The sequence below is a fragment of the Theobroma cacao genome, chromosome 3 (genome assembly GCF_000208745.1).
Source record: "Theobroma cacao cultivar B97-61/B2 chromosome 3, Criollo_cocoa_genome_V2, whole genome shotgun sequence".
NCBI classification, from domain to species: domain Eukaryota; kingdom Viridiplantae; phylum Streptophyta; class Magnoliopsida; order Malvales; family Malvaceae; genus Theobroma; species Theobroma cacao.
In genome coordinates this window covers 32,056,323-32,083,938 of record NC_030852.1, presented here as the reverse complement: position 1 = coordinate 32,083,938, position 27,616 = coordinate 32,056,323, and the positions used below count along the sequence as shown (strand labels likewise).

The following is a 27,616-nucleotide window of genomic DNA, read 5'->3' as shown; positions in this document are numbered from 1 at the left end:
ATGATAACGATGTTTTCCCCTCCCGAATTAATTCTTTTTCTCGCTCTTTATCCTGAAACTTGTTTTCTAATGAATTACGCTTTATATATAAACAAATCAGGAAAATAAGTTTTGTTGGTTGTTGTACCATTTTCTTTAACAAATTAATTGGCAAAGATAGTTATATAGCATTATCCAATCAGGATTTTCTTGCATGGGATTCACTGTTTCTTTCAGGTACCCTGTTCTTTGTCACAATGGCCCTGGTTAATTTATATAAGTTGCATCAAATGGTTCTAATATTTGGAAAGCTTTCGGCATGTAACAATGAGGTCGGTTGACCGATCCGACCAATCATTCCAAAAGTCGGCTTTCTCTGTCTGGCTTTTACATATTTAACGCATCTTGCCTTTGAAAACATCAGATATGTTGTCTTCTGACGATTTCTCCAACTCAAATTCTATCCCTGTCGACACCATGGCAACCAAAATGGTAAGCCGCCCTCTCTTTTCATCCCCACCTACATACAGATATATTTACGTATGAAGCTAAAACGACTTGAGATGATATTTCTGGAATGAGTTTCAGGCGACACGCTGTAAAGACATGGCGGTGTTGGTAACCGTTTACGCAGAGAAGCCCCGGAGGAGTGTTTCATCAAACCACCAACACCACCGTCAACACCATTATCTTCATCACACCATCAAGCAAGAGCTGATTAAGCATGGAGGCGCAGGTAAAGGGTACAACAGAAGAGCTGAGCTTCTTCATTACTCTCAGCGCCTTAGGGAGTCAGCTCGATCAGCGGCGTCCACAGCCTTGCAGTCAAAACCAGTTTCTTCCAATGATCAGCAAGCTTCAAACAAGGTATCCCACTAATGCTTAACTTACATATTACATGCACAGGATCCCTTTTCTTTCACCTTTTTTTTTCCCATCCACTGTTAAAGTCTAGTCATTATTAGTTCACCTGAAAGCATTTGTGAATGATATCATGCCACAACTTTGATTTGACTGAACTTTAAGTTTGGTGAGATTTTCCAGTCTTTGAATAGACTAATTCATATAGCAACTTCTCCTTTATAAGTTGGAGGAAAGTGGAAGCAATGTGGTTTAAACAGAAGAAGAAAAAAATTGGGTCCATTGGGTTTTGTGCAGTTATGATTCCTTATGGCTTTTTGCTTTGGTAGATTGTCGCTGTCCAAAGAAAGCCAAAATGTTCCAAGACTCCCGCTTGTTTTGACAACTGGGGAATCTTGATCCCAAGGTTTCTTAGATCTTTGACGACCCTCCAAGCCAAGAAAACTGGGAAGAAAAAGCAGCATTGTGGATCCACAGCAAGAAATAGTAGTATGATGAGAGCTGCAATGAAAAGCTTACAGGTGATGTGTAGTGGAATTTCACGAAGTGCAATTCACATTATCTTTATCCGTATGAGTAATTCCCTGGTTTATTATTACAAACGCAATGACTCCTCTCTTCTCTACTCACAGATGCAAAAGACGTGGAGATTCTTCTCAAAACCGATCTCGATGTTGCATAAGCATCGATAAAACTCCAATTTTGCTTGCGTCTTGATTGTAATTTTTGATAGAGGTGACGTTTTGGTTTGAAATGCATCGAATAATACAAGATTATGTATTAAAGATGAAAATCTATATACAAATCAAGATGCACTCACTTGTAACTTGTAGAAATGGTGATTTCTCTTTATTGAAGAAGTATGTGATGACAATTATTTGATGAACAAATTCTTACCTTCATAGAGGGTATAGACCACCTGATTTTGGGGAAATGCAATGCTGCAATGCATGGCAATCATGTTTCTTGAACAGAGAGTTGATCCCTTCAGGGGCATGTCAAACATGTTGTATTTGTTTCTTTGGTTGAGAGAGTGAGGGTTTGATTGTTTGTAGACAAATTTCAAGACCTTACGGCAGAACCTACAAAAACGGCTAAAGGAACTCTTACAGTGTGCATCATACTCTGCAATACCATTTCCCCAAATGTGTAAGCATTTGTTGTCCCAGTTGCTTGGAATATGGGCTTCAGGCGCGTTGAAGCATAGCCTCTGATTTTGAACACAGGTAGCAAGACAGTACCATTCACACCAAATGGCTCCCTCACAAGTACACTATATGTTTCGTTCATATGACCCACATTTGTTACTTGTCGGATGACCTCCCTTGATCCAACTAAATTAGAAATTGTTACACTTGCTGTGTTCAAATCTGAGCACCATGGAATGAAGATCAAGTTTGGGAGCTTTGCAAGCTTAGAATTGCAGTCTGGGCAAAGACTAAATGGCCAAACAAGTACGGGGTTGCATTGGATACTTACTGAAATCCATCTGTTGGTGTGGGAATGAAACAGGATAAAAAACTTAGAGAAGTAGAGGGTTGGATTAAACCAGTGGCAGGAATGATGAAATTTAATGTTGATGGTGCTGCGCAGGGTTGTCCAGCTGAGGCTGGGATTGGGGATGCTTTGAGAGATGAAAGAGGGCATGTTAAAATCTTATTTTCCAAGTCAATAGGAATGGGGGATGCTAATCTAGTCGAAATAAGAACAATAAGGGAGGCATTCATCCTTTTTATTGCTTCTAAATGGAACCCCAGTCATTCTTTATCTATTGAAAGTGATTCGAGAAATGCGATCAAGTGAGTAAATCAACTATCAAAAGGACCATGGAGATTAAGGAAATGGCTACCGCACATTGAGAGATTAAAGAGAGATGTGAAAAGTTTGGAGGTAAAGCACACGTTTAGAGAGAACAATCAGTTGGCTGATAGACTTGCTAAAGCTGGTGTTCAACGTGCTCAAGACCTCATCAGAGTGCTGGATTAACAAACGATGATAATCGGATCATCTCTATCTCACAGAAAGAATAAAGAGAATCAGGGATATCATCAGAGTTCTGGAACTAGCTAGAAAGCATATTCAGGGGACAAAAGTCTGTCAAGGGGCTTAATTAGCTGGTGGCACCTTTTAGAGGAAGGAGGGTTCCTGGCGTGGCAGCTGATGCTTGAAAAGTAATTGAGCTGTGTGAATTTATCCTTTTGTAAATGGGTTATGGGAGGTATGGGGATACCTCATGTTGTAGGGGAGCCCTTGGGAGCTTTTTATCTTGTACAGAAGCCCTAGAGTTCCCTGGTTTTTGCATAGTATTTTAGGTGAACTTTTGAAGGAGATTCTGGGTTGTTATTCTCATGATCAGAGAGTGACAGTCATGAATTTTCCTTTTCACTTCCAGAAGTGAGGATTTTTATCTCTCTGGCTTCAATATATATTTAAATTTCAAAAAAAGAAAATCTGAGCACCAGAACTTCCTATTAGTTGGGCACTCAACTCCTACTGCTTGTCTCACAGACTTACCATCAACACCTGGAACAGCACAAAGAAATTGAACATAGTGTTCGAAATTAGCATTAAATATGAGTCCTGGTTCAATGGCTTGAGACACATTGATGGATCCTGCCCCAAAATCAAATGGAGTAGCTGGAGCAAGTTGGTTTGTTGATTGAGCTAGAATGGGGGCACCCGAACTATCAGTTCTATCAGCAGTTGTCATCATCGCTGATTTGATAGCAGCAGGACCCCATTTAGGATGTTTTCGCTTGATCAAAGCAGCAATGCCAGCAATGTGAGGGGTCACCATGCTCGTACCGGACATGAGTGCAAAACTTTGCCCTGCATGAAAGAATGTATTGATGTTCCAAATTTCTCACGAGTAATCATCAAAATTTTCAAACAATGGAGGTGAATTGAGGGAGTTTAAACTAATCTTCTGCTTAAGTTCAGTGCTGATATCCAAACAAACTAGAGATATTAATTTTATATCAATTAAATCAAGAGGTGGTCATACCATTGATGTATTGATCTCCTTCACCGGTAGCACTCCATGCAGCCCAAATACAGGACCCTGGGGCCAAGACATTTGGTTTAAGGACATCAGCTGTCTGCAGAAGTGCACTGTTCACATCAGGACCTCTAGAAGAGGAGAATGCCACAACCGGGGCCTGCCCAGTATAAGTTGCTCGCCTTCCATCTAATATTCTTGCACTTGCAGCAAATACTACTGCCTGTCCCCTCTTGCCCGACAGTACGGGAATTGTAGTACTCCCATAAAGCCTGTAAGGATGCTAATAAGGAATGATCAATTAATCCAGAAAAATCTGTTATCAGTTAGAATATGTAAAAAATTCAAACAGATAAATCGTATTTAGGTCTTAAAAAAATTAGAAAGCTAGAATGTTAATGATAATTTTCTCAGTAGAAAAACCAGCCTACCAAAGATGCATGCATGTTGTTCAGGATAATGGCAGGGATCTGCAGTGTCAGCATGGTACCTTTGACTTGCTCAGAACCAATATTAGGATCCAGTGTGATTATAAACCTGCAGCTCCTATTTGCTTCATAGTGTCTGCAACAGTTGCAATGCTTGCAGACTCATACTCATATTCAAATATATATGTGCAGATAATAAGCTTTCCCCGGACCAAGGCTGGGATGAAAGGTTCTGAATGTTGACAGCTATCAACTGTGATTGTGGTTGCATTCCTCACACATACATCAGCTGCTGCAGCTATGGGGTAATGTATTTCTCCTGCCGTGGGAGCTGCAAAGTTGATAGTCAACTTGAATATTAACTCCAGAAACTTTGAAAAGAAGTCTAAAAGGAATTGCTTATACTAAGGAGATGAAGGATGGAAATTTTAAATATGTTAAAGATATATGTCTAAGGGACCAAATCATAATCTGGAATTTTGAAAATAAAATACGTGCAAGGCCCACGCCAGAGAAGCTCTGTCCATTGCCCAGTAAGATGGTATTCTTATATTTGCGATCAGTGATAGATGCAGGAACACTAGTGATCCAAGGGCTAAAGGAAATGATTGAACTGGACGAAGGGCCACCATTTCCAGCAGCTTGAACAACCAAAACACCAGCTTTAGTTGCAAACAAGAGTTCCAATTCTAGCATATTGAGGAAAGCAGAAAGACCAGGAGGGACACTAGATGGTCCCAAAGAGAGGCTTAGTATATCAACTCCATCTTCAACCGCCTACAAGAAGAAAACATGTTAATGATCATTTGAAGATGATGTTTTGTACATTCCTAAGCTACAATGGATTTAATCTTGTAGAGCAATTTCTGAAGTTTTCCATATTCATCAAACCTGATCAACTGCAGCCACAACATCTGACATATACCCTCCAAAAGTATAAAGAGCTTTATACACAGCAATCCTATGGAAAAAGATATTTAGATCTTGATGGTCTTATTCAGCAAAAATCACAAGCTGTTATGTGGATACCGATAATAATAAGAAGCTGAACATCAAGTACTATCTATAACACAGAGATTCCATCTGTCAGTTAACTAGCTCCTGGAGCCATTCCACTTGCATGACCGTAGTTAAAGCCATTGGCAATCACTGGAATATGGTTGTTCCCAGCAGCTATTGAGGCTGTGTGGCTGTTAAACACTTTTTTTACATGCATAATAATGAATTTGAAATGAGTTTGGGTAGTTAACAATGATTTCAAAACTTAGCTATTATAAATTGCCAGCTAGAACTGGAACAGCAGTATTTGTAAGTTGGCTAACAGTTGGAAATGAAAAGTAAACCATCAGCAAAACCAATTGCCTCTAAATTTATCAATGTATGGGCATAACCTGCCTTCCATGTCCATCTGCATCATAAGGAGATGCAACATCACGAGCAGCATTAAAATCACCATTAGCGATTGCTGCATGTGCAAAATATTGAGCACCTACTAACTTTCCATTGCATGCTGTTGAAGGGAATTGCTCCCCAGAAGTGCATTTCCCCTTATAATTTGTGCTATTTAGAAACCCTAAAGCCGAATGTCTCATAAAACTAGGATGGTAAGGATTTATCCCAGTGTCAATGAAACCTATTACAACCCCCTCACCAGAAGTCTCTGCACCACCTAATCTTCGCCACACACCAGCTGGAATTCGTAGAAAATCAGCTGAATGTGTTGTAAGCTTCTCCACTTTGACGTCTTCATGGATGAACCTAACCCCAGTTGCGTTTTGCAGGATGCTGAGAACCTGCAAAAGTTCAGCATCTCACATCCAATTCAGTTCTTTTGCCAGTGATAACGTTGAACATGAAAGCTAATGCACATAACCCGATGCTCCAATGATGGCATTAAACTTAAACTGTTTTTAAGGTTTTCATGACTGAATCAAAGATCTTATTATTGTCACAATGCTAGACTAAAGCCAAATAACCCACTTAAATGTACCTTTTCCAAAGTAACATGGACTGCAAACCCATTGAGCAAATGAGTATAGCTGTAGAGTTTGGTGTAGGATCCTTTCTGCAAGTGAGACTCCAAGAAAATGGTGTGGCTACTACTTATTTTCTCTTTGTACGCAACTGTGTTTTTCTCACTCCTACACATTGACATGTAATCTTTAAAATCTTGCATAAGGATTGGGTCCTAAATAGGAAGAAAAGACCCTTCCAAAAAAGGTAGAAAATAGGAAGAAAAGAAAAGGAAAGAAGTTTGCAGTCACACCTGTGGTGTTTTTGTTTTGTTGTGAGAGACAGAGTAGGCTCTTCCTTCCTCCATTAAAACCATGAAGACCTTAGCCTCTGCAAATAGAAGGGTAGTAATAATGAAATATATGAGAAATGCAGTACAAAGCAAGGCAATTAACAATGTGTTACTGTTTTTGCACAACCTGTTCGTTTCTAAGACTCAAGGAAGAAATATCCCTTCAATGTCTACAAATTATAAGGAAGATGGTTGAAGAGATGCAAACTACTTTCATGCGATGCAAACTACTTTCATGCAATGCAACCCAACCACACATGCATTTGTCATTTTCAAACCAACTTGATCATGCAAGTGGACATATTCTCTCTGGCATTAAGTGTAAACTGTATAGACAGGTAGGGAAAAAATCTATAAATCATGGTGAAATTGCATTAGTCCTAATAAAACAGGCAAAGAACAACTCTGCTAGGGAAAAAGAACCCAATGGCAATTCAAGCTCACAATCTAAAGAGAAAAAGTTGAGGTTTAAAATCATGCCAATATAAAGTTAAGCATCCTCAGTTTAATCAAGAAGATCAACAATTTATTGTTCCCAAATCAGATAATGTCATGCAAGTTTTGGTACAAACAACTGTGTCTGATCTCTCCAAATGGCAGCTAATGTTCACCATCCATTAATTTGTCCCATACTCAAGAAACATGAGCCCATATTAGATGTAGTGAAACAGGTTACAAAAGCAAACATTCACTCAAACATGACAATCAAAAATTACTGAATCCTTCAGAATATCTGAGCTGTTTCAATCAGTGTTAATCAACAGTATGCATCCTGATCTAGACTTGATTCAAAAACAAAAGCATGAATTTTGATGATTTCACCAACATCACCTGCTTTTCTTCAGCTTAATCACTAAAAATGGAGAAGAATGTGAGTTTCTAGGGCATATCGCCCAAAAATAGTACATAAACAAATTACAATCAGATACAACAAATAAATTACAATGGGCCTGACTGATAGAAACTGAAGATATTACAATATGGTCTTTAGTAAAAAAGACCTATCCAAGGGAGAGGATAAAGATATTAAGACTGCTGCTGTCAAGTACACAATGACGAGTAGAATTTCAAGTTAGCTCCAACGTATATCCTGTCAAGAAGTAATGAACTATTATAATCGTTGCTGTCGAGTATACTCCCAGAGCGCAATGGCTCCACTGACATGTACATTAAGTGATCTAACAACCCCCAACTGAGGAATCTCGATACAAGCATCCAATATATGAATTATATCCACAGGTATACCCTCCTTTTCACGCCCAAGCACCAAGACCTAGAAAAAGAATGAAATAAAAAACTGTCTAAATTCCTTCATAGCAATTATTGCAACTAGTAAATTTTAAAGACAAGCACCTTCCGCTGATTTTTAATTGAAACTGAAAATGCAAAGGTAAAGAAAGGTCCAAATGGAGAATAAGATAAAAAAACATCTGGACTATTGTAAAAATGCTAGCATCAAAGCCAAGTAACTTTCTAAATACTTATTACTCTAAAGAAACATAATTCAAGCATTAAGAAAGGGGAAAATAAATTACTAGCAAAATGTTAAATTGATTTGTGCTCTAAAGCATGACTTACAGTCTTTTTGGGATAAATGTACTGATCAAGAGGTACACTGTTTGCAGTTTGCTCTAACCCCAAGATCGAGTAACCTTCTCGCTTCTTTTTCTCCAAGAATTGTTTCACACTATTTACAGGGACTTCTATGATAGGAACCCACTTCTCTGCTGTCACACTGCAGAGTACAATATATGTGAGTGATTTTTGTCATAAACTTAAAATCATTAAACTTAGAAAAATACACTACTGTCATATGGTCTGATGGTCTTTAAACACCAAATAGCACAATGGAATCAAATGATAGAAAACAAAAAGCCAAACAGAAGACAAGCTGATCTGTCTGACTTCCATAATAAAGCTGACAGACAAAAAGTCGTTCTAACATTAAGGTCAGATATTTGAATCTTACTCATACTTCAAAATCATGGAACCACACTTTTATTCAAGCTCTTACAGGATAAACTGGAGCTCTCAATTAAAGGTTGAAGGTAGAGAAAAACTATGTATTATGTGCGCTCTAAAACTTTGAATCTAGTCTCATGGTTTTACCCTCCCTACATCCCACATATGCTCCTGCTTTATATTCATGCTTTCTAAAATTATGATAAAGTAAAATCTATATTCTTTTACAGAGGACATAAATCTAGAAACTTGAATGAGCACAAAATGAACTATGAATATCTCCACATGCAAGTTGAACGGCTGCTTTTTTGCAGGCTCTTTAAATGTTGCTCTTTCATGCCAGATTATAAAGTATTGTATATTATAGCAGCCATATACATTACTACCCTGGTAATGGAAATAGACATATCAACCCTTGATTGGATCAAGTTCTCATCTGTCATTTTAACTGCTACAAACAATCAATACAGTTATTAGGATAGTAAATTATTTATACCTTTTGATGTCATTGCTATGTCTAAATGATAGATGAAAAAATAGTATAAATAGTTAGTTCTAATGCCTACAACATTTCATCAAAAAGAAGCTATTTACAAAGCTACCTTCTACCAACAACAAATTACAGGAATCTTTTTTCTCCAACCCCTCTTATTTGATCGTTGTTCACCCATCCACACCCTTGATTATAAAAAATATGCAGGAAATCAGCATACAAGAGGGGAGGTCATTTAGCAGCTTACAGTTGATTTGTCTATTTTATTGGCTGTTGTTTCATATCAGTTCAAATAATTTTCAAATTCACCATAGCAAGGCTTTAGGAGCCCTAAAAACAAACAATATTCAGTCTCAGACAGCATTATTATTTCTATTGTGAGTTCTTAAAATCCCTTTCTAGGTTCATAAAAGAGCAGATCATAACTCGAGTGCCTGAAGAACCAAACTTCACCTAAAGTGAAGCAGCCTCTTTTAGTCTTACATGATATAAGCCAAGCAAGTATAGGTTATACAAAGAGTTACAGATTAAATGACAGTAAGCTATCATCAAAACCTGATGAGTTGAAATTGTTTGTCATGTACTATTTTTGCATCTGCAACAGCTAATCCTGACGCTTTAAAAACCTGAAAGGGATGTCAATGGATGTGTTTTCATGAGCAGAAAAACATACTAGTTATAAAAAGCAAGCCATTAAGCACTAAGAAGTATAACGTAATAACCAGCACAGCATACCTCACTGGTACGTGCCAATCCAGCAAGGTTGGGTATGCGATCAAGCAATGATGCTACTAGGATAATATGCTGCCGGTTTCCTCTTATCCTTTCCATAGCCATGCTTCTAGACTTCAACAACTGATCAAGAAGACCATCTTCCTTCTCCATTTCTGCTTTTGCACATATTAATGCAAGAGAGCAATTACACACTTTGGTTATAAAAAGAAGGGGGGAGGGGGGGCGCAGTAAAAAGAACCTCAGACAACGAGTGAGTTTAATTGTTAATTATACATGAGGTAATTTGGTTAATAATCAGGAATACTTTTTGTTTGTATGATTTCTCTGCTAGCAGGGCATTATTGAACTTGGAATACACTTTTCTTAACAGACAACTTTTCTTTCTTTAGTGGCAAGTACCTATTAGAACTCCTCTTAGTGAAACTCTTACAATGCTTTAATTACACTAAAATTTCAATTTTTTTCTATCTTCCCATTTCTATCTCTTTTCTTCCCCTTTCTTTTTTTTTTTTTTTGTGCTTTGGGTGCACCCTTCAACCCTAATGAACCCTCAAAATCAACCTGTGTAATCCAAGTCATCCAAAACCAAACTAAAAAACGCTTAATCACATGAACATCACCAGCTCTATTGTCTAAAAATGCAATTGAAAGTATCAAAATAGCCCCCAATCCAGCAAAACATGCAATTTCACAAATATGGTGTCATCAAACTGTTAAAAGAGCTTTATCTTCAAATTATTTACTTCTCAAAGTTAATACATACCTAGAAGTTGCTTGTACACTTCTTCTTTGCCCAATAAGGAACTGGAATTCATGTCCTGCTTCTCATGATTAGAGAAAGTAATCTTTTTCTGGAAGTCCAAATGTGCATCTTTAGACAACTCAGTAAACAATCTCTCTTTACAAGCAGTAGACAGTTTCTCGATTGATTCAGGATCTTCACTGATATTTAGACTCTCATTCTTGATTGTCACTGTATCCTTTGCCATCGAACATCTCAGATCTTCCCTCACATCCTGCAGTAACTGAAAATTAGATATCAACCAAGCATGAAAAGCAATAGAAGTTTACAACTGCTTACATTTAAAAAATTAAGCACTTGCTCCATGAGGGATGTTGGAACACATTCAAACTCGATTTCCTGCAATTTTTACCATACAAGGAACAGGGGAGTTAAAACAGAGAGAGTAAAAGATAAAGCATTCTCAGAAGCATAAAATATAAGTGAAGAATAAATGCTACTTCATATTAAGCTTCTGAGCTCACAGCTCGCATATCAATATGCAACAATTAATTTTTGCAACCTGATCGTTCCCATAAAAACTTGTAATTTCAGCAAGAAATGGTGTCAACAGGTTACTTGATTGCAAAGCCACAGTATTAAGCCAATTCTCACCAAGGGAAGCAATCTTTCCCACCGATAGTATTTATCCAATGGTGATTTCTATCAATCATGATTTACTTTATCAATTAGATCAAAAGAAAAAAGGCATTATCAGTTGAATATTTCATTCATTAATGTTAATTCATTAGGGAAAAAAATTTGCTGAAAGGCATTAACTTGGAATTGAGAAACTAACTCTTGGTAAACATTTCAAAAGTTAGCCAACTACATTTAAGAAATCCCATACCTCTACGCGACTAACAAAAATTCCAGCAGGAGTAGCAGAGTTTTTTGGATTATAAGCATCAAGATAGCCTTCCATTGAAGCTCGCAAGCTGAAAGGCAATCAAATCAGCATGTCAAGGGCAGTTTAAACATTCAAATGTATAAAGCAACATCCAACGCAGACATCTAATTTGTATTGCACTCAAATCTCATTCATCCAATATTGTTGCAATTTCTAATTACTTAACTTTGTCAGAGGCCACCATCTCTCTACGTATCCAGTTCAGCTCCCAGAAATGAATCTTATTCAATTTTAGACTGATGAAAGGATTATTTTTCAAGTTAATAGTTTATAACCCAGCACCATAATTTTTAATTGTTTATAAGATTTGGGGTGCACCCTTCTCTATTCTTTCTCATGCCCTTCTCTTATCTTATTCCTCTCTTACCCTTAAAAGACATTTCCAGTTTTCTTTTTCATTCATATATATCTCCTAAAATAGTTGAATTGCTTGGAAAACAGATTAACTTTCTATCCTAATGCCATCCATCTATTTACCCTTGTCACATGCCCAGAGAAATGACAACAATTAAAGATGCTTACTAACTTAAGAAAACATGCATTAACATCAGAAATGAAATTTAATTGAAGTAACTTTTGGAAGTTGCTAAATGTACGATACTGAAAATTTAAGATAAATACCATACCGCATGCAATCAGAATTCTTTGCCAGGTATAATTTCAAATCCTCAAAGCACCTTTTTTCCAAAGGTATGAATTCAGAGCTTCTAGGATCCATGGGAGGAAAAAGTTTGCAAAGTACTTGATGTACCAAAACCTGCAAGAAAATGTCAAAATGAAAAATGCTTTAACAAAGTAAAGACATTCAAAATTTAGAATGAGGCACTCATCACCTTTCATGAAACTGACCTGAGTAAAGCCACGTAAACTATGATGATGTGAGGTTAACAATGGAAGTATGGGAGGAAGTAATTCATCCAAATGCCTGAATTGAGTCTCTTTAGAAGCATGGATGATCACATTTGCCGCCACGAACACATAGGAAGAAAGGGCCTGCATTTGATGCATAAAGCTCAATACAGTAGCATACAGCATTGGTAATAAATTTGTATACACCACAAAAATCCAGAATATAAATTAGAGAAATAATTGTTAAAATTTTCCACCTAAAATGACTATCAATTCATCCAACTAGACAGACTAGGAAATTGGTTAAAGGCTTAGCTGTGTGCACGTGCATGCGTCTGAGAGAGAAGTAGATGCTTCTCTATCTATATACAGTACAGAAAATGCCGCATATAATCTGTAGTCACTCAACTTTGCATGAAACCCATATACATCATTCTTCATAGATGCTAAGCTATTTCATGAATGTATTAAAAATTTCACAAGATTCTAAGAAACAATGGCTAAATGGGGCTTCTGAAAAAAGGATGAAAGTTGTTGCAACTCCCAACAATGAAAATTTGTGAAATCTACACTCTGCAATATTTACCTGGGGCCTCATGTCATAATCTCGTAATGTGGGAACCAATTGCTCTGCAACCTGTGATATAATTACAAGAATCAATAAGAGCAGCTGAATGACTGATCAACCTAAGGATTAAGTTAATAAAAACTAGGAACAATTTGTCTACAAACATGATTTGGAAAAATGTTGCTATTCCTTCTATACGGCAATAGCCTCATTCAAGTGTCATACAAAAATAAGGATAAAATTCTAAAGAGGCCTCTTTGTGTGCATGTGGGTGTTGCTCCCACTTGAAATACATATTTTACATCCAAGGCATATAGATTGCTCAATGTGTGTGTTCTGCACACATCCCATGCATGAAGATTAAGCTTCTCTTTGTAACTAAAGAAAATGCCTCACCAAAGATGGAAACTTCAAGTAAATATTAATTGCAAATGTTTCCAAGTACTGTCGAACAGAAGGTAAGTTGTTCCTCTGCAAAAGAGACATAAGAAGCAGATTCCCAGGGATCAACAAAAAGGCAAATAAAAACCATTGCATTATGTAGATCTACAAATATAGATGCATGAGCATATATATGCAATCCAAAGTCAAACTGTTAATTAAAGACCATTCAGCATTATCAGTTACAGCCTTCTAACCAGTAATGAGAATGGCAACCCCATGAACTAATTCACAAATTTCACCACATATTCAGGCATATCAAGGTAAACCTGTCACTAAACTGCACAAAACTCTAATAATGGCAGATATCAGTCAGCATGTAGCAAGCTCTACCTACAGACTACTAATTCTAGCTAGTTATGAAAATCATATATATGTGTTCACATGGTTGTGCGTAAAACAGTAAAAGCCTGTTGCTTAACAGAGTAGCATTGAAAAATATATATAAATCTACCATATAAAGCAGACAGTTATTAATATAACATTTCTCATTAATTCCTCAGGGATGAACTACCTAAATCACATCATCAGATCTGTAGTAATATAACAAGTCTCATATATTAGACACCAAGTACACATACTAGTGATATGATGCAAAACAAGAAGCATTCATGTGTAAACATGGCTTGATTTAAGGAACAACCTAACAGCAACCTCTGTCAGCACCAAACAGAAGCATTCTGCCTTTTGAAAGTAGCCAAAACTAAAAATTGTGAGTGCAATGCACATGGAGCAGACATTCCGAAACAAGTATTTGAGAAAAAGCTTTCATGAAATTTCTATAAAAACGAGAAAATTTACAAGGTATTCTCTCCAAAATAACTTACCAAACTTAATCACATTATGAAACTTCAGATCACGTTGAAATCAACCTAGAAGAGAACTACCAGATTTTTTCTAAAAAATGCAGCAGTCACTTACATAAAGGGCTATGTGCAAGCAATGAGCAACTTCTCCAACTATATCATCATCAACAAATTGTGACAGAACACATATCATCTGCCAAGCACGTATTTTTCGTCTATGGATCTGTTGACAAATGGCAGGGCAGATAGTAACAATTGTTATTAATCTGAAAAGATGGAAACATGAACAACACTTAAAGGTTTGACAAAATTTTAAAATATTACAACATTTAATCATTTATAACTTTCATTATTTACATGTTAACTCATATATCCTCATTCTTCATGCATCATCAACAGAAAAATCCTAGAATGACAGAGAACCAAACTACAGTTCAAATTCCTTCATATGATGTTTTACATTTTGTTGCACTAGGTTACTTCACTTATCATTTTCAACTTCAGTTGGTGAAAAAACCCAAAAAAAATACAGGGCAAATGAACCGAAAAGTATCAGTTACCGCACTATACTTCTTATACAACTCTTTTGCAAGATCCTTATCATTTACCTGCATCAGAAATGAATGCCATCAAAACTAGAACCCAAACATTTGATGCGGAAAGTTTGCTCTTATCAACAAATAAATAACAGCACAATGTTGAAACTCTCGTTTCATGCAAGTTGGATGTAAAAAAGTAAATAATTAAGGCAGCTACAGTCACCAACAATGTTGATGTGCTACCCAAGTCACAAGACTTCTGCAAGCATAAATTCCAAAACATAGTCTTACTTCCTCCTTTGCTGGTTTCACATAGTCAACAAACTCAGTTTACCCTAACAAGACATATTAATTATCTAATAGGAGGTTACAGACTTATGTTTACTAGCTAGTTGAACATATTAACTTCATTAGGTATATCATCTTCATTGAAAATGGCGAATAACAATCAATTCATGTTGATCAGAAAGAACAATACCACAGAATCCAGAAGCTCTAGCAGAAACAATTTTCCAGATTCAAGGGCTGCCTGGTAATCTTTGTTTCCACTTGATGATCCCACCATATTAGTCAAGTCAGCCAGCTTGTAAAAGAGAACAGCAACAGACACACGTGCATACAACTCTGTGTTGATAAACAACTGAAAAGAGAAGTTGATATGGTCAGTAACTCCAAGAAAGCAATTTATTTACAATATGAATGCAACAGAAATGCAGAACATCAACACAAGAAAACAATTACTAAATGCCCAGTAACGTGTAATCCATATATGCCCAACACACCTATGGAAAAGTCTATACACAAAATTCTTCCTAGATGATCAAACAATTTAGAGAAACTTGGAATAATTTCAGAGCATAATCTATAGAAACAGCATAGAAATTTTTGCAAAACCAAATGTGCTTACTTTAAAGTAGAAACTTATTGAGAAACTCTAACTTGTATGATAAGATAAAATAATAAGTAATAACATTGCAAAATTACAGGTAACATTTGGGCCACACACACCACATATACAAAGATGAGACAACAAATTGATAATTGAAGAGCTTACTTCAGTCAACTCAGGGTCTGGATTTTTAGCCAATAATGTAACTTCAGTTCTTGCATCATGATTTTCAGTTAACTCAGCTTCAAAATCCTCATCAAAAGCAACTGGTGGTGAAAATTCAGATTCTCAGTGATTTTATGCATAATGGAACTGAAAATAAATGAACATGAATAGAACCAGAAAGTGGATAAGCACAAGTCAACACCAGAACCGTAGAGTGTTAGCAGCTTCAGTTCTTTTATGTAGTATTTTATGGTCCTTGGATTTGAGAGCCAGAGCCCTGTCAAATGTAAAGCTGCAAGACGAATTGTCCGAGGACTTTTTGTGCCTTCCTCCAGAAGCTTTTCAACAAACTGCACCATTGATGTTAAAACAAGAAATGACATAGTCCTATTCATATAGAACCACCACATACAAAGAGAAAGCATGTGCACAATAAACACACCCTTAACACTCACACCAACACCCACACATGCATGCACACATGCACACACAAAAGAAAGGAACCACACACCCATTTCAGGGGCCCAGGTTCATTATCAGTTTCATGCATGTCCCCATCACTAAACAAGGAAGGATGCAAGACAGAAGATAAAAGTGCAGCAATAGGTGCAACTCTCCGCTTGTTGCAGCTGACATGCAATATCCAAGAGGATCGAACCAAATGCCAAATCATCTGCATTAAGTCATGAGACGATATGTAAATATAGCTTCTTTCATCAAACAAATATATTTCAAGACTGAGAAAGTAAAAGGCAAATTTATGGATGAATTGAGACTCCACAGTATCCCCATACATTTTTAGTTTATCTTTTCAGCATTGCCCGTAAGATGTGTAAATTTATGAGTATAAAACATACAAAAACAACAATAGCATATCAAAACTTAGTTCATGGCAATAACAGAAAAGAGTAGTGAAGATTTAAAAGACAGATACCAATGATACAAGACAATCATTGAAATTAACTTCAGAAATTAAAATAAAAAATTATAATACTTAAGCATAAGCATTTGATTATGAGCATGAGATACTAGTTCCGTAGGCTAAATAATTGGAAGAAAATTTCATTGATATATGTTTAATTTTTATTCCAAAAGGCGTACACCCTAACACAAAATTACACCCCCCCTAACAACTGACAATAAAAATTAACACTGGCAAGCAAGAGAACTGAAGAAAAGAATACAGTAGGCATAGCAAGAGTCTGTCCACTTGTCAGTCTCTGACACATTACAAAAAATATGAACTTCCTCACCAAATATCAAATTGATTTTAAGGTCACCAATGCTAACGAAAGAAATATTTTAGTGTTTATAAAATTCAAGGCAGGGAATTCAGTATAGATTTCATAACATTCTCATCTATAATCACTACAAGACTAAACCACACCCTGCCTCCCTGGCATATAGAAATATCTCATTCCTAAATATCTATGTTCCATGATTGTGTAACTGGGTATTCAACCTGCCTGACTTAAGGCCATACATATAAATAGTTGTACATCCAGAAAAAAGTGCAGAAATGATAATCAAATATTGAAATCTCAACACTGTTCCAAAATAGTGTGGACATAGCACCATCCGATCCATTGCTTCCCTTGCATCACACATAAACTATGGTGTGCACAAGGTCACCTCAAAAAGCATAGACAAAAATTCAGATAAGCATAAGCTCAAAAAGGGAAAAATTATTTGCACCTGAAAATCTATACCACTGCAGTGGGAAACAACCGCAGACAACCTTCCTGGAGTAAATAGCTCCAAGGCCAGTCTGATGGATCTCAACATGGGTAAAACAGAACCCTCCCCAGCATTCTCAAGACTGCAAGGTTATTTAGGAAGAAATCCAACAATAAGGCCTCTTAGTCAGCATATTATCTAAAGGGAAAAAAATGAAGTGAAGAGAGCCAGAAAATAGCCAACAAAAAACAAGTACTGCTAAATGACTCACCTTCAGATTGAACAAAAATTTGAAACATTTAATGCATCATGTAAGTAATAACAGAAGTAAGCTCAATCAGTTCCCTACCTTTCAAGAATATCAGTAACAATGTGTCTGACAGCAGCATCTGAGAAAAAAAATCTACCATCCTCTACATGAAGCTTACTCTCAAAAGCATAGTAAGGAATCAAGAGCAGAGACTCTAAGCAAACCCACTGAATTAATCACAAAAATCAGTTAATATTTTGATTTATGAATTGTTACTACTAATAAGGAACATGAATACGTATTAGTAAAAAGACAAACAAAAAACACCCTTTAAGACAAACTTCACATATCAAGAACCTATCTAAAAATTTTATAAAAAAAAAACTCATTGCAAGAAACCTTTATATGTGAGTAGCAAATTTTATCTCTCAAAACCTTAAAATCACCAAGTTTGTAATCTTTTAGAAAGAAAAATTTTACCAAACTTGTTTCCCAATAATATTTTGATTAGAAATTTTTATCTTCTAGAAAGTTTCAAAGTGGAAAAAAAATTGAATAGTTCATTCATAGACAAATAAAATTTCAAACAAAAATCTTAAAAGTATGGCAAATTTTTTTAATCATAATTTTGTTATGGTGACAATAGTAAACCATTGAGTACTACATTATTCATAAGCAAGGATGATTAATTGTGGAGAACTTCAAAATTCATCTGGACTGGAATTTATTAATTGGCTCACATCAGAATTCAAAACTTCATACTAATGCAATTTGAACTCTCCATTAAGATATGAAAAGTAATTGCATTAAGAAGCAAATTTCTTTTATCAATTTCATCATTAAATTTTCATGCAATTACTTTTTTATGTTTAAGGAAAAATTATTACTTTTTTATGTTTAAGGAAAAATTAAAAGGGAAAAAAAGAAAATGAATTAGAAAAATATTATAGATACACACAAAAATTTTAAGTTATAATCTATGTCATCTAATTTCTGGATTCCATCAGAAACAACATTATGATTGTGAATTAGTTCAAATGCCAAACTAAAGGAAAAGAATAGGGGAGACTATAGTTAAATCAAACAGGCATCACCTTCCAATTAAGCAAAACTGCCCGCCTAGTGCGTGCCATGAATCTGACGGTCAGAAGATCATTGATATTCTGAAGAAAAGAAAGAACTACTGAACCTAACCAAGGTTCACCTTCTACTGCAGGTACTAATGACTTGCAATTTTCCCTGAAAAGGTCCAAAGTTTGAGGAGAGAATGTAGAGACAAGTGCTTTCAGAGCAGGAGCTAATGCTTCATATGCAGCAAGACAAACTTCAGCTTCAGACTGATTTGAGGTAATCATATCAATCAGCAGTATGTTATCACAAATTGTTAAAAGAGAAAATAAAATGTCAAACAAAAAGGTGGAAATATTTTGCAATAGAATGCCCAAAAACTTACCTCAGAGTTACAAGTCAGAGAAGCAATAGTGTTACAGAAGAATTTCCAAACAAAAGTAAAGGCAGAATTTAACAGAATGCCAAATCTCATTTGTGCACACCAGGCAGATATGCATGCAACAGCTTTGACAGACATTATCTGCTCACAAATATGAAATTGAGACAAGTTAGGCCTTCTCCTTCGATAAAAGAAATAAGAATACATGAGAACAATAGAAGAAAATGCTTATAAATGAAAAATAGAGAGAGGAAGCAACTAGTGAGCACCTAAAGATGCAATCATTGCGAGAGGGTTGCATGAAAAGTCTAAGAAGGAGTATGCATTTAATGAATATTCAAGTGGTATTTTCGGAGTGCAAAGGGGTGAGGCATACTAATGAGCATGAAAACACAAGTTACTAAAATAGTTCTAAAGAAGAAATCAACTAATGAAACTAAGAAAGAACAGAGTGATATCGTACAGCTTGTAACACAGCAGTTGTCAAAGAATTTGATAATCGTCGCTGACTAGGACCTCCAAGTTTTCCTCTCACAGAACTAGGCAGAACCTTGTCATCGATCTCAGAACTGGACAAGAATATGGAACAAGACAAGTTGGCAAAGGACACAAGTTCCTCCTGCATGCCAGACAAAATACCTATGTACAGCTCTCTCATAACAAGTTATATGCAATTCTCATCATATGATAAAATAGCTTAAGAAGGCACAAATACCAATATAAAAAGTAAAGGGTCGGTGAACATCTTGTAAACGATTGAAGCTTCTACATTATTTGGTCGCTCCTCTGTCTCCAGCAGGCCCATTTCAGATTTGATTTGAATTCTTACACCAAGTTTAGCAACTCTGCTCTGCATCACCTGGATCTCTTGAATCAAGCCCAAGATAAGTGTGAGAAACTTCACAGGTATCCACTCTGAATTGTTTTTCTGTTTACAGATATTTGTTCCATGATTTTGAATAAACTGCACAAACAAACATAAACAAAATGTTGGACTCCTTGTAGGCAAAATGAGAAAATAATATTTGAAAAGGAATGCAAGCAGCTACACATAAACTAAAAACAAAATAGATATCCATGCAAACAATTTTTCATGCAGTCAACCTGCAGAACATTTTGCATGGCAAGATTAAAGCCTATGAAGCTCTTCAATTGACAAAATGCAGCAACTAAGATTCTGATGGTCAACAATGCATAGACATTATGAAAGAGAATAACAACATCTTAACAGGATAACATTTATGAAAACATGAGAACCAAGGAAGGGCAAAGATGAAGGGGTAAAGATTATTAAACAAGACTATTAGACCTTTTTTTTTTCAGAATATTCATATTACATTCAATAAATGGCATGTCATATTAGAGAACATGAGTATTTGTGCTTGCATGTAAAACTTTGATATGAACGAGTATCACCAATAATATGATTTAAATTTCTTTTCAGGTGCATTCTACAAATTAAAATTTATACCAATCAACAAAGAAAGAAGAATATAAAGTTAAACAAAAAAATTAAGCATATAAAGGAAGAGTTGAAGGCAAACCATCAGTAAAGGTACTAATTGATGTTCTTCCTTGATTACAAGAAAGAGTACTCTTGCCCATCTTCTCACTTCAAGATCCCATGCATCCAAGTCTTCATCATTAAAATTTTCAACCAGATAATTATGAGTAATGAACCTTTTTGGAAAGCCATAAAGACTATCCAAAAGCTGCATCCAGGTACCACCACAATGAGGAGTGCAATGATTCTGCAAAAGCCAGTCTTGTACTCTTACACGTAGAGAACCTGACGAGATGGAGAGGTGTTACACATGTACAAAAGCTCCTCCTTGAAGACAGTAGAGAAGCAAATGTAAGTTACAAAATAGATTCATAGAATGAGGGATTGAGAAAGATTCATACAAATGTATAAGAAATGAGGAAACATCCAGATCCTAAGTTAACAAGTAATATGAGCAATAAAATTTTCACCTAAATTCAATAGTTCAGGGATAACTCTGACTCAGAATATTTTAAGCATCTCCTCCCCCATCAGCTATCATGCCAAAATAAGAAATTTTGAGAATGAATCTCATCCACCTCTGATGCCTTTTCACAAAACTGAACCAAAAGAGTCCCCATCAGGCCTAAAAGTCTTCTGAACCCAGTTGTCTCCATACTAAAAGCTTGCTACACAACACCAAAAGTGTTCACTTAATAATGCGAGAGCCATTTCCTAAATAAAGCCCTTGAGAAAGTAGTACACTTGCAACCTCCAACCTCTCAACTCCAATGGAGAAATAGCATATTTGCAGTCAGCTAAGTGAAAGAGCCACAAACTAACTGGGTACTTACAAAGTTCAATAACAAAATGGAGCTTTCAGCTCCTTTTACCATATAAAAATCAATCGACTCAACTTAATCTTACCCAATGATCTAAAATAAACAAATTTGAGAAACAAATGCAAACAAAAAGCATACCTAATTCATGCATGGTAATTCATAAATGTCATAAAGGAGAAATGCACCAGCAACAAGAAGAGATAGGCATAAGGAACCAAATGAAGAGGCGAGCAAATAGCAGAGTCTATAAAAAAAGCCATAATGTTTTTCCTACCACCATAATCAGTAAATTCCCGTGGCAATGTTGAAATGAAGTGCAAAAGTGTCTCAAGAGGAACATCACTTGCAGGCACCAATAAAGCAGCAGCGTCCACTACTTTTTCACAGACTGACAATTATAGAAGAAGGTGTCACAAGGATTCCGTTATAGCATTCAATGGTTGCACAGTACATATGCAACTCTAATAAATTTATCAAAATCTAACCAGAGTGGTAATTAGTAACCTCGAAAACGGTAATTAGGATTGAAATGTTGCTTGCTGCTCTCGAGAACATATCTGAAAACATCCAGCAACTCTGTCCCATCATCATGCAGAAAGTTCTGCAAAGAATTTTCCTGTTGGACTTTATCAACAAAACCATCTTTGGAAAACTTCACTTCATTGTCGATGTATTTGCAAGCCCCCAAAGCAGATGCAGCGATACATTCTGCAAGACCCATCAATCCAGCTCTACTGAAAGACTTCCTTTTAGCGAGGGATACTAAGCTACTTAAAAAGACAATCCTTTCCCTGTAACAATAACATATGATAATCAAAAACTTCCCGACAGAACAGTAATCGTTGCATCTCTCAATTCAGACATTTCTACATGCTCCAGAGGTTAAGTACTTTCTCTTTTATTCATGTATACCTGCAATGACGGGTATGCACATGCAGTTTTGGTGCCCCACCAACAAACATTGTTATAGAGCTTATTCACACAGAGAAAATGTAGATTCATTGAAGCCCAAAGCTTGAAGAAAGGGAAATAACTTGTTAAAAAATATGATCATCAAACCTTCCCAATATAACAGTAATTCTCCAATCTATCAGTTTAGAAGTTTCTACTTATCTTCATCTGTGCATACATGCAATCACAGGTATGCATGTGAAGCCAAACATTGTCATAGAGTATTTAAAAGAGAAGATGTAGACTCATTGAAGCCCAAAGCTTGATTGAAAAGGGAAATAACTTGTTAAAGGATAAAAATTAATGAATTCTAAGGTAACCAACTCGTCACTAGAAAGTCTAATCAGTTTCAGTAAGAAGCTAAGTCATCTAAATCATCTAAAACTTTTACCAATTTCAACCAAAACAATTATTTACAGTATACAAAAAGGACCTGAATTTGACCAGACAGAACATAAAACTAGTAAGAAAAAGGAGACAGGAAGAAGAATGAATATTTAAAAAGCTGCAATAAGGAGTTTTTATAGTTTTTACACAACTTCTCTTCAGAGCCTATTCCCCACTAAATGCATGTAACTGACAACATTACTGAGAATGAAAAAAGAATAAATATACATAAAGCTTTCTTGCAAAGTCAACTAAGTTTGTAGTTTTCAACAAGTTGCATTCTACTATGTAAACAATATTCATCAGACAAATAATGCATACCTTGAATCCAGGTAACTTGAATAATGATGCAAAAATTGAGCTGCACCCTCAATTGTTTTTGAAGAGTAAACTCCTTTAACACCTAAACGGTTGATTGAAAGATCAATTAGGTGAAAAATGAAATTCTAAGTTATTCATCTTAGGTCACAACATTCAAAGCAGTATAAACCATTCAAAATAGATGTAGTAAACCAAAAACTGCGCAAAATCTTAGCAAGACTACAAGGGCTAAAGCATGAAACAAACTCCAACATTATTACATAAAAATTTTATATGAAAGCATCTTACTTAGGTGGCTAACTAGAAGGTCAGCAAAATAAAAAAAAAAAAAGAAAGAGAGAGAGAGGAAAGGGGAGACACCACAATGCAGATGCTCAACCTAAGTAGTCAGTTACTGCGACTGGAGGCTTTAGAAACTTAGATGAAAACACATAACGAACTTAGAACAAAATGTATTTTGGATTGGATTCCACAGCCAATGACTTGTGCTTGAACATAGATAGAAAAGAGGATAAATATCGGTGCTTGCTTTGTGCTGAAGTTGCATATCAAATGAGAAAAAGAAAAAGGGGAAAGTCTCAAAAAGTTACAGCATTGTAAGGTTTTATCTCCAATAATCTACTAGTTTAACTCCAATTGGTGATATGATAGCATAAAACATTCTTTACTAGCAAATTCAGTAATGAAGCAATCAGATTCAGGACAAACCAAAATCATTATGGTGTACTGGATCATTCAAAGCTTCCATCAAAGGACCAAGAATAAAAATTTCAGGTACCGACTTCACACAGCTTCCATATTTTGTCCATTCAATCCCCAAAAATGACTGCATGATCATGCATCTAACTGCATTATGCAGAAAAGAAAGAGAGCAGGAATACATTATCACAAAGTTTACAATAAATCGTAAATTAACTTATCCCCAATTAAGGTCATGCTAGCAAGACATCAATACCTTGAGGATTATCATGACAAAAGCCTCGCTTCCACAAAATTGATAACCAGCTAAAGACTTCACCCCAAGTTTCTGACTGATTTTGATGGACACCTCTGCTAATAGCACTCACAAAGTTATCATCTGAGGCAGAAAACTGAAGCAACAAAGTTATCTGCAAGAAACCATAACAATTAAGCAGGTAGGCGGGGTAGAACTGAGGTTCGAATAAATTTTTACAAACTACAGAGAGACAGCAACAAATAAATAAAGACAATATATAAGATACAATAAGGTATCTTCTTAAGCATCAGCCAATAAAGGTTGTTTCCAATTTGACAGCAAGGAACTGGAAGATAACACGTTAAACAACTGAGTAATAGACATGCCATTCAAGTGACCATAACTACAAACCACAGAGTAATAGACATGCCATTCAAGTGACCAAACCTACAAACAAAAAAAAAAAACAAAGAAAAGAAGTTGATGACCATGTAGATAAACCCTTAAAGAATAACAAGTCGACTAAGGCATATAAACATGTCAACATTTTTCATCATATATTCTGAGCAAAGAAATTCTGAGCCATTTCAGAGAAAGAGACTGACGGAAACCTTATAGAAACGCTTCAAGTAATTAAAGAATCCTAAAAATACCACGAAAGTATTCCCTTTTTTTATAATATAACATTTTTCTTCAAACATTTGCTACACATCCAGGAAGCCAAAAGATTCTCATTCAAGCATCATGCGCAATAGTTCACATTATGTTGTCCTTGATAAAAGTACCTCAGTAAAGCTTAAATTGAGGCCTGCAACTAGTTTCTTCATCTTTTCATTAGAGGATATTACCATGCCGTATTACTTATCTACTTCTAAAGTTATTAATCTAATCCAATAAACTAGCTTTGCTAATTAGTCCAAATAAAATTCCCTAACAGCATCCTTCTGTCATTATCATCATAGGTTACTCCTCTATCAATGTATAAACGAATGAACGAAGGCCTATCTAATTTAACCAACTCAAATCATATGTTATCACAAGAGCAGATTTTATCTGGTACCTGATGATTCCAAGCAGCTTCTACAAGGTGAGTACCATACTCTTCAAGCATTTCAAATAGGAGAAAGAATGCCTCCCACTGCTGCTGACTGTTCAAGCCTGAATCAACTAAGCTGCAGACTTTTCCTACCCCCAGTGACTTCGCTTCATTATAAGCCCACAGCTCTCTCTTTGTCACACCATGAGGAACTGAATGTTTCCCTTGGGATTGTTTCTCTGAAATACCAGAATGGCATTGGCTTCCACTACTCATACATAACACTGTCTTCAATATATGCAATGATTGCTTCCTCACTAGGCCCTCCTCATCAACCTGACATACCACCAAATAAATAAATAATAATAAAAGTAAAATCAGTTAATCTATACTCTCTAGTCATTATTGAATAAAACTTAAATCAACAAGACGAGGGAGGGGGGAATGGGTAAATTACCAGTCCTGCTTTGATTTCATTCCACAGTTCTTTTTCACTACTTACATCAAATTCTTCTGCCCCATCACTAATGTCAGAGTTTTCAGAAGTTTCAGTACAAGAGAAATAAGACAAATACAGGGAGAGTATACTGTATGCATCTCTCCTCTCTAAAGATCCAAGAGAGAACAATCTTCCACAGCATCTCCACATTCTCATAAAGAAACGATTCCTGGAAGCCAACCAGATATAGTCAGTAAAAAGAAAGATGTGTTCAGGAGTCAGATTCATGTTAAATAAAGTAAAAAGAATATTAATACCAAACACAATTTGCAAGCAACCATCAACCTGGAAAGTATATGCGTCTGCCCATGAACTGAGACTTTAAAAGAGCTGTGAGAAACAAATGCTTTGAAAATGACAGGTAGCAAAAAGCCAACTGTACAAGACCGATTTTCCGAACATTGTAAAAGTAATCTTTCGGTAACATTACACAAATTCCAAAGTAAATTAGCAATGAACTTTGGAGCATAACAGCACCCATTTTCCAAAACTGAGTCTGTAACTGGAGCAGCTTGAAAAGTTCGTAGTGCAGCATCCAAAATTATGCTTAAAACATGGCATGATAGTGGTAACGGAAAAGATCCGGATAGAGCAAGCATATAATCCTTGTCCATATCCAAATTTTCTATCAGGTCATTTGAGACCAGGAAAACTGAGCTTCTATACCATCCGGTACCATCCAATTCTTCATTTTTAATTATACTAGCAGAAACACCAACCGATCTTAGGAAAAAAGGCACCAAAGTTGCTTCCAGAACTGCCCAAGCATTAGTCTTTTGCACAACATCAAAGAATGAATCTGCAATCTAATATCAAACATCATGCATGGAACCAAACAAGAGATAAAGCAAGAGTAGATGAATGTTATTAGATGTCAAAAACAAGTAGAAAGCACCCAACAATTCTACCTGGTTAAGAAGCTCACGGTCAAATTCATGTCCCATTTTCATCAGCGGGATAAAACCTTTTCTTAAAAAAGACTGCAGGCCTTCATGATTAGTCTCTGCATGGAAATTCCTATTAGCAATGAACTCCATGAATAAATTATTATTCATCAAGGAAGCAAGAATACAAAGTCTATTTAGATTCAACTTAACAGATCAAACCAGGATAATATTAAATTACTATTCTTCAAAATTGCCCGAGGTGGCAATTATTTTAGCCACTTTTAACCATATCAAAAAGATGAAAACTATAAATGAAAAAAAAAAGAGGAAAGAAAACTCACTCGCTTCAGTAAGAAGATGGCATAATGCTCCAACCATTGACGCAATATTGGTACGATGATCGGAATCCAACTTCCCATCCCTGTTAGCACGCTATGCAAAACAAAATTGTATAAAATCGCTGTAAAATTTAATGGAAAATGAAAGAATTCAACATTTCCAATATACTATACTTTCATTTCTTTTACACGAAGAAAAGGCAATTTCGCATTTGACCAACTAGGGTTTTGTAGAGTAGAAGAAGTACCTCGATGAGATTGTGGAGATCGTCGAGAAGAGAAGAGAAAATGGACATAGGAGGTAAAGGAGTGGAGGCTAGGACGCAATCCAACATAGGCGGAATGGCGGATAGAGGAACTTGCCGAAAGCTGTTGGAGAGTGAAGTGATAAGGGCAGCGGCGGCCATCGGATTGGGCTCCGTTGCACTCATCTTTGGTGGGAAAATCAGCGAAAGTGAAAAGGGAAAACTCTTTTTCTTTCTCCAATTCTCCGCTGAATTTCAATGGAATGTTCGTTTCAAACGGCTATAATAAACCGCCTTAACTTATAAACCCTAGTTACGTTGCCCGTTCTGTTTCTTAGTATAGGGTTTATTATAATTTATTAATTAAATGATAATTTTTTTTGCGATTATTAAATTTTTTTAGGAATGCCATTATTAATATCTAAGTCTTCAAAAGAACCAAAAAAAGGCATAATTTATTACATGCATATAGTAGCATTTTTATGTAATATATATATATATAAATATTTTTTATTTCATGATTTTTTTCATATATACTTTTAATTTTCTGATTTATATTATCCGTAATTTATATCTTTGATGGTCCATATATTTATTTGAATCC

At 35.8% G+C, this 27,616-nt stretch overlaps 2 protein-coding genes and 1 pseudogene across 3 annotated transcripts; 1 reads left to right on the top strand and 2 right to left on the bottom strand.

The window, feature by feature from the left end:
* On the top strand, positions 137-1,722 carry LOC18606156. Its single transcript, XM_007039616.2, has 4 exons — positions 137-471; positions 568-846; positions 1,170-1,361; positions 1,473-1,722. The coding sequence occupies exons 1-4, from the start codon at positions 406-408 to the stop codon at positions 1,530-1,532; spliced, it is 597 nt and encodes a 198-aa protein (XP_007039678.2). The 5' UTR covers positions 137-405; the 3' UTR covers positions 1,533-1,722.
* Positions 1,636-6,421, bottom strand: LOC108661189 (annotated as a pseudogene).
* LOC18606155 lies at positions 5,605-27,289 on the bottom strand. Of its 2 annotated transcripts, none has more exons than XM_018117851.1 (37): positions 27,016-27,289; positions 26,771-26,861; positions 26,451-26,545; positions 25,828-26,348; positions 25,501-25,711; positions 25,068-25,379; positions 24,026-24,179; positions 23,779-23,916; positions 23,071-23,152; positions 21,916-22,202; positions 21,686-21,799; positions 20,631-20,875; positions 19,802-20,050; positions 19,550-19,705; positions 19,090-19,227; positions 18,731-18,973; positions 17,736-17,863; positions 17,405-17,528; positions 16,221-16,382; positions 15,912-16,059; positions 15,710-15,810; positions 15,134-15,295; positions 14,677-14,724; positions 14,232-14,339; positions 13,266-13,340; positions 12,888-12,938; positions 12,302-12,445; positions 12,079-12,209; positions 11,393-11,480; positions 10,843-10,902; positions 10,525-10,777; positions 9,762-9,913; positions 9,582-9,652; positions 8,150-8,306; positions 6,533-7,844; positions 6,257-6,407; positions 5,605-6,059 (listed from the first exon to the last, which is right to left on the bottom strand). In XM_018117851.1, the coding sequence occupies exons 1-35, from the start codon at positions 27,196-27,198 to the stop codon at positions 7,683-7,685; spliced, it is 5,544 nt and encodes a 1,847-aa protein (XP_017973340.1). In that variant the 5' UTR covers positions 27,199-27,289; the 3' UTR covers positions 5,605-6,059; positions 6,257-6,407; positions 6,533-7,682. The 2 variants fall into 2 exon arrangements, with proteins under 2 accessions (XP_017973340.1, XP_017973341.1); XM_018117852.1 differs by having other exon boundaries at positions 15,918-16,059.

Bases quoted from the DNA above. Each gene is read 5' to 3' on its own strand.
- LOC18606156 (XM_007039616.2), top strand. From the start codon at position 406: ATGTTGTCTTCTGACGATTTCTCCAACTCAAATTCTATCCCTGTCGAC. The intron at 472-567 runs GTAAGCCGCCCT...AATGAGTTTCAG, and splicing joins ACACCATGGCAACCAAAATG to GCGACACGCTGTAAAGACAT. The intron at 847-1,169 runs GTATCCCACTAA...TTGCTTTGGTAG, and splicing joins ATCAGCAAGCTTCAAACAAG to ATTGTCGCTGTCCAAAGAAA.
- LOC18606155 (XM_018117851.1), bottom strand. From the start codon at position 27,198: ATGAGTGCAACGGAGCCCAATCCGATGGCCGCCGCTGCCCTTATCACT. The intron at 14,725-15,133 runs GTATTGTTCTTT...TTTCTGATGCAG, and splicing joins TAGAGCTTCTGGATTCTGTG to GTAAATGATAAGGATCTTGC. The intron at 12,939-13,265 runs GTGAGGCATTTT...ATTATATCACAG, and splicing joins ACTTGAAGTTTCCATCTTTG to GTTGCAGAGCAATTGGTTCC.